General features: G+C 44.9%; 1 protein-coding gene across 1 annotated transcript in view; it reads right to left on the bottom strand.

The window, feature by feature from the left end:
- Positions 1–456, bottom strand: part of LOC102244039 (interferon lambda-4) — a 2269-nt gene extending 1813 nt beyond the window's left edge. The window contains exons 1-2 of the mRNA XM_014541702.1: positions 170–456; positions 83–108 (exon numbers count right to left, since the gene is read on the bottom strand). Of these exons, the coding sequence (XP_014397188.1) occupies positions 83–108; positions 170–456 (313 nt within the window). The remainder of the gene's footprint in view (positions 1–82; positions 109–169) is intronic.
- Positions 457–7287: the final 6831 nt, after the last annotated feature.

The raw sequence follows: 7287 nt of genomic DNA, 5'->3' as shown, positions 1-7287 counted from the left end.
GCGCGGAGCCACAGAGCCTCCCCGAGGAGGAGGACGGGAAAGGGGAATGAAATGCACCCCTTGCGGAGCGCTGCACCCCGACGTGAGCCGGGTCCGCCTGGGGGCGCCCTTTTGTGAGTGGCAGGAAGGTGCTTTCTGTGCTTAGGATGCAGCTGGTCAGAATTCAGACCTGAGATCTGAGATGCGCCTGCGTGACGCTAGGATGCCAGGGCCCTCGGGATAGGGACCAGGATCCCGACCCTGGCGGGACCAGCGTCCCCTGGGACTGGGGGTCCGGGCATCACTCACGTAGTGGTCCCTCAGCGCCTTGACCGCCTCCAGCGCCCTGGGGTCCAACCAGCGGTAGTGAGAGAGGGAGCAGCGCCTGGGTTCGGTCACACCGGGGTCCGCCACCACGTTCACTGTCACCAAGACCCACAGCCCCACGGACACCGCGGCTGCACCACTGGGCCTCATCTCTGCTCCTGCACAAGGACAGGGACGTCGGGCAGTCGGAGGGGAAGGCCCCGGGTCCAGCCCCTGCCTCCTGTTAGACTGGCAGGGGGACGGATGTCAGGGGGCTGGCTAGGACCCCTCCTGCCCTCAGGCTCTCTCCCCTCACTGCTCACCTGCAATGTGCCCTCCGTGCTGGAGCTGGGCTTGCCTTCCTCTGTCCCCTGCCAGCTGTCCAGGGTGTTGTCCACCTTTGACAGCGGTGTCTGCACCTCCATGGCCGCTTTTATGCTCCTGACTGAGGAATGGTGAGCCGCTGGGCTTCCCCGTTCAGGTTAAGTTTTCGGAACATCAGCGCTGGACGCTGGCCCACTGGGATGCTGGCTTAGGCCTCAGGACTTTGCCTGCCTGTCCCTGGGTGCCAGCAATGGCTCTGCCCTCACCAGACTTATGCAACTCTTGTTTCTTTTTCTCTGGACATTTGTTTGTCTTCTCGGCCTGTATTGGTTTTTCTTTTGCACTCTAGGAATTAACCAAAAATACACGGTTTCCTTATCTTCCAAGGCACCTGGCAGAGGTGCCGGTAGAAGGATCTGCCTGGAGTTGGTACTGGGGGTTTCCAGTTTCTCTCTTTCATTACGCATCTCTGCCTGTCTCTTTCTGTTTTCTATCTTTCTTTATCAGCATGATTATCCCCCTTCTGTTCTTGCTGGTATTTCCTCATCTAGGTTTTTGACAAACTCTCTCTGGTGTCCATAGTCTGTTATTAAATTACTAGAGGCCTGCTGCATGAAAATTCGTGCACTGGAGGAGGGTCCCTCAGCCCGACCTGCCCCCTCTCACAGTGCTGGAGCCCTCAAGGGTGGGAGGCGACCCGGCAATCAGGGGAAGGTGATGCCCCATCACACCTCTGCTGCTGCCACTTTCAGCAGTGCAAGCCTCAGCTGGCCCTGGTTACCTGAGCCTCGGGCGGCCCTGGGCAGCTGGGCAGCCCCACCTGAGGATTGCCTGCATCTTGGATGGCCCTGGGCAGCTGGAAAGCTGCCATCTGAGACTTGCCTGCACCTCAGGCCAGCCCTGGGTGGATGAGGGGCTGAGGGGACTGGGCGCCGCCATCTTGTGGCTGTGGGCACTGCCATCTTTGAGGGTGGGACAGTCCATTAGCATATTCTCTTCTTGTTGGCTGTGGGCGCCGCCATCTTTTGCAACGGTGTGAGGGTCAATTAGCATATTCCCTCTTTATTAGATAGGCTATTTCTTACTTTACCAGTTAATTTCTTACCATAGGGACACATCGTTAGGTGATTCCATCATGTGCGAGCATCGTAGAGTGTCCCTACACACACTTAGATGGTGCAGCCTAGGCTGTATGGTAGCCTATTGCTCCTTGGCTACAAACCTGTATAGCATATTCCTGTACCAAATATTGTAGCAATTAAAACACAATGGTTTTTTATGTTTTCTAAACCTAGGAAAGGTACAGTAAAAATATGGTATAAAAAGATAAAAATTGGTTCACCTGTATAGGGGACTTACCATGAATGGAACTTGAAGGTCTTGATGTGTTGGCGAAATGGAGAAGTACGTTTGGAGAATAACAGACCTTTCAAGACTTTGCTTACTATTTGATTGTGCTCCCAGACATCCTCCTTTTATTGGTGATTCAGCCCAATATCAAGTAGTGTTTCTCCCTCCAAATGTCACCTCTTTGGTCCAGGCAACAGATCAAAGACTTATAGCAGCTCTTAAGGCCTACTACCTGAGGAGCTTTGCCCAGGCTATTGCTGCAACTGAGGAAGACACTGATACAACACCTGTGACTGTATCAAGAATTTTGCTTGGACTTGGGGTGATATCACCAAGGAGTGTATGACTGGCATCTGGAAGAAGACACTCAAGAGGTTGCCCTGAGGGAGTCAGTGAGTGAGTGGTGAGCGAATGTAAGGCCTAGGACAGTGGTCGGCAAACTGCGGCTCGCAAGCCACATGCGGCTCTTTGGCCCCTTGAGTGTGGCTCTTCCACAAAATACCGACTTCTGCGCATGGGCCACGAAGTTTCAATCGCACTGTACATGCACGCCCGCACGTGGTATTTTGTGGAAGAGCCACACTGAAGGGGCCAAAGAGCCCCATGTGGCTTTCGAGCCGCAGTTTGCCGACCACTGGCCTAGGACATTGCTGTCCACTACTGTAGACTTCACAAACACTGCACACTCAGGCTACACTAAATTCATTTTTCTTCAATAATAAATTAACCTTAGTTTACTGTAACTTTTAGTTTATAAACTTTTAAAAAGAACTTTAACTTTTCTAGTCTTTTTAACAACACTTAGCTTAAAACACACATTGTACAGCTGTACAAAAATATGTTCTTTTTTATATCCTTATTCTGTAAGTTTTTTCTGTTTATTTGTTTTCTTTACTTTTTAAATGTTCTTGTTAAAAACTAAGACAGAAATGCACACATTACCCTAGGTCTACATTAGGGGTGGGGAACCTTTTTCCTGCCAACAGCCATTTGTATATTTATAACATCATTCTCGGGCCAGTCAAAATTATCAACTTAAAAGTTACCTGCTATATTTGGTCTAATATTTAATGAACTAATTCCTAATGCCTTGGCAGGGCCAGACCAAATGATTTCGTGGGCCTTCTACCACCTTCGAACATGATGTTCTCCACCCCTCGTCTACAGTCAGGCTCATCAATGTCACTTTCTACCACCTCCACACCTCATCCCACTGGAAGGTCTTCTGGGTCAATAATACACATGGGGCTGATAGCAATGACTTCTTCTGAAATAACCTCCTGAAGGACCTTCCTGAGGCTCTTCTTGAGGAGGTGTCAGTCATTTCAAAAATATGTCCATGATGCCTTGCTTGGTTTGTTTCTTTTTTTCATCATAGATTTGCTTGTAAGTAGATAATATATCATGAACATTCCTCTCTATGAAAACATTTCAGAGTTCAGGTCCATGTTTTTAAACCTGCTAAGGGGCTTGTGAGCTCTGAAAAAGCTTGTTAAAACCTTCACTGTGAATTTTGGGGTTTCATCTTCATTTTCTTCTCCTGCAGTTCCCTTTTCTCTTCTTCAGCCATGAGTTCCTGTTTCAGTTCCAACAACTCCTCATTAATCAGTTCCTAAGAACCACCTCAATATCACTCTGAATGTCAACCTCCCCCAACCCAGGTTAAGGTTGTTTGCCATCTTAATTGCAGCCTGTGTATTTTTGCAACCTCATCATCCTTGGCAAATCCTTTGAAGTCATGGACTAACCTCTTGAGTGTCTTCTTCCAGATGCCAGTCATACACTCCTTGGTGATATCACCCCAAGTCCAAGCAAAATTCTTGATACAGTCACAGGTGTTGTATCAGTGTCTTCCTCAGTTGCAGCAATAGCCTGGGCAAAGCTCCTCAGGTAGTAGGCCTTAAGAGCTGCTATAAGTCTTTGATCTGTTGCCTGGACCAAAGAGGTGACATTTGGAGGGAGAAACACTACTTGATATTGGGCTGAAATCACCAATAAAAGGAGGATGTCTGGGAGCACAATCAAATAGTAAGCAAAGTCTTGAAAGGTCTGTTATTCTCCAAACGTACTTCTCCATTTTTCCAGCACAGCAATTCAGGAGGGCACCTTGGAAGAGGAGCTGGGTCATTCATGACTTTTGTACTGCTGTGGTCTGCGTGTTTGCCCCATTGATAGGTTGATGTCTTAACAGGCAAAGATGATGGTATTGGTAGGAGGGATTACTAGGAGGTGATAACTCTGGAGGTGGAACCCTCAAGAATGGGATTAGTTCTCTTTTAAAAGGGAAACCATGGAGCTCCCTAGCACCTTCTACCATGTGAGGAGAACTTGGCCTCCTGTAAGAGTGCCCTCCCCTGACCATGCTGGAGCCCTGATCTTAGACTTCCCGGCCTCCAGAACTGAGAAATAAGCTTCTGCTGTTTACAAGCCACCCAGCCTGTGATGTTTTGTTATAGCAGCCCAACTGGTAAGAGACAAATACTGTCCTTATAGAAAGATTTCCTGTGACCTGCTGTTAGAGACGCCTATTCTATTACAAAAACTGCTTCAACAAACAGACTATGGAATCTCAGAGGGATGGTGGGGATGGGTGGGCAGAGGTGGGAAGAGATCAACCAAAGAACTTGTATGCATATATGAATAATCCATGGACACAGACATTAGGGTAGTGAAGTTTGGGGGCAAGGGAGGAGGGCAGGCTAGAAGGTGTCAAAGGAGCTGGGGGCAGGGGCGGGATATGTAATACTTTCAACAATAAAGATATTTTTTAAAGAATTTAACAACAACAAAAGCTCTGGAGAACTTTCTTATTATGAGTACAACTCAAACACGCTCTAGGAACTGGATCACTCCTGCGTTACTGGTAGGAATGTGAAAAGGGTACAGCCAATTTGAAAACCAGCTTGGCTGTTTCTTATAAAACTAAATAGGCAACTGCTAGTCAACCCAACAGTTGCAGTCCTGAACATTTATAGCAGAGAAATAAAAATTTATGATTACCTAATAATCTAAATGCAGTGTTTATAGTGGCATTACTAGTAATTGTCCAAAATCTAGAAATGTCCTTCAGAAAGGGAATGGCTAAACAAATCTGGTGCTTCTATACCATGAAACAGGAATGAACAATTGATATACACAACAACCTAAATGAATATCCAGGGATATTCACTCAATAGTGTATGAATGATCCAGTTTCTCTGCATCCTCACCAACATTGGATGATGTCACTATTTTTTATTTTAGCCATATTGCTAGGTGTGTAATGATAACTCATTGTGGATTTAATTTGCATTCCTCTAATGGCTAATGGTATTGAGCACCTTTTCACATGCTATTTCCCATCTGTGCAACCTCTTTGGTAAAATGTGTCTTCATGTCTTTTGTCCATCTTCTAATTGGATTGTTTAATTTTTTACTGCTGAGTTTTTAATTTATTCTAGATACCAGTCGTTTGTCAGGTAGGTGGTTTGCAAATATTTTCTCACAGTCTGTAGCCCATCTTTCCATCCTCTTACACAGAGCCAAAGTTTTGGTTCGAGTTCAGTTTAATGGATTGAACCCTTGGCATCAAGTCTGAAAACCCTTTTCCTAACCCTAGATCCTGAAAATGTTCTTACGATTTTAATAAAAGTATTATAGCTTTATATTTTACATTTAAGTTCATGATTCATTTGGAGGTCATTTTTAGTTTAGGTTTGGGGCTTGAGTCCAGGTTCATTTTTTGGACTATAGCTGTCCAACTGCTCTAGCACCATTTGTTGTAAAGGCTACTCTTCTCCATTGAGTTGCTTTTGCATGTGTGAGTCTTTCTAAACGCATGTAGTGTCACACCATGTGTATTGTTCAGCAACTTACCTTTTTCACTCTGTAAAATGCCTTAAAGGTTTTCCCATGGTCATCCTATATAACTGTTATAGGTCTAGTTTAACTTGGGGTTCATGAACCACCTCTGCAATTGATTTCAGGGAAGAGTGGACTTGCATGAGGAAAAGATGATTTTTATCTTCACTAACGTCTACCTGAAACTTCACCTTTCTTTCCTTTATGAATGTAACCAATAATAGCAATATACCACAATCTATATATATAAAAGGCTAATATGCTAAGTGTCCGACTGTCCAACCAGTCACTATGATGCACACTGACCACCTAATAATCTAAATGCAGTGTTTATAGTGGCATAAACTTATAGTGGCATAAACAGTGTTTATAGTGGCAGACACTTAACGCAGGAGCTGCCATGATGCACACTGGCCATTGACAGAGAAACGGCACCATGAACTTGGCACCTACAAAGCAACACTTGGCTTCTCCCAAGTGGGACATAGGCCCCACCACCACCCCGGAGAGACACCCCACCAAATCGCAGCCGACAGTGCCGAGACCCCATGGTGCAAAATGCAGCCCACAGCCCAGCCCAGCCCGGAAACGGTGGCTGTGTGTGCCAGGTAATGACAGGTAATGACATCACTGTAGCAATGCCTGGCTTCCTCTCCCTAACAACTAGCCTCCTTGGAGTTTCTTCAGCCCAGGAACACGACTTGCTTTATAGCCAGGTGGAAACATTTTACACTTTAACCAAATGTCTATGAAGCATTTTCCCGTGCCTCATCTCATTTGATCTTCACAGAAGTCCTGGAGTAGGTAGATAGGAGGCTCGATAGAATCCTACTTTCTTTTCGTTAGCCAGAAAATGGAGATTTAGAAAGTATAGAAACTTGACCTGACTGAAAAGAAATAAGAAATGGTGGACCTTGAAAATGACTTCAAGTTTTCTCACTGTGCAGAATATAGTCAAACACTGCTGCAGTTAAATATTTCACCTTTTGTTTTCTCTGCATGATCTACAATAATAATCTGCTTCGTGTTGATTATTTACTGCTGTGTTGCTAACAATTATCCAAAAGAGAAGTTGAGGTGCTTCACTGGGTTGAAAAAAGTTTAGCTAAATCAAAAAGCAGGTCTAATTAAGCAATTATCTCTTTCATAGTCCTGCGTATTTAATATTATGCATTTAAGAAGATGTCTGAACCAATAAGTGATTATAGCAAAGTTGCAGGATACAATGTTAATGTACAAAAGTCAATTGCTTGCTTGTATAACAGCAATGAACAAATTGAATTTGAAATAACAAACAGCATTTACATTTGACCTTTCAAGGTGAAATGCCTAGATACAAATCTAACAAAATATGAACAAACTCTAGATGAGAACAACTACAAAACTCTGTGAAAGTAATCAAAGATCTAAAAATAGAGATATTCCATCCAGGTACATGGATAGGAAGACTCAATATTGTCAAGATGTCATTTCTTCCCAATTTAATCT

Source organism: Myotis brandtii, unplaced genomic scaffold (genome assembly GCF_000412655.1).
Source record: "Myotis brandtii unplaced genomic scaffold, ASM41265v1 scaffold277, whole genome shotgun sequence".
NCBI lineage: Eukaryota > Metazoa > Chordata > Mammalia > Chiroptera > Vespertilionidae > Myotis > Myotis brandtii.
Note: the sequence above shows the minus strand (reverse complement) of the source record. Positions and strands in the feature narration are given on the sequence as shown.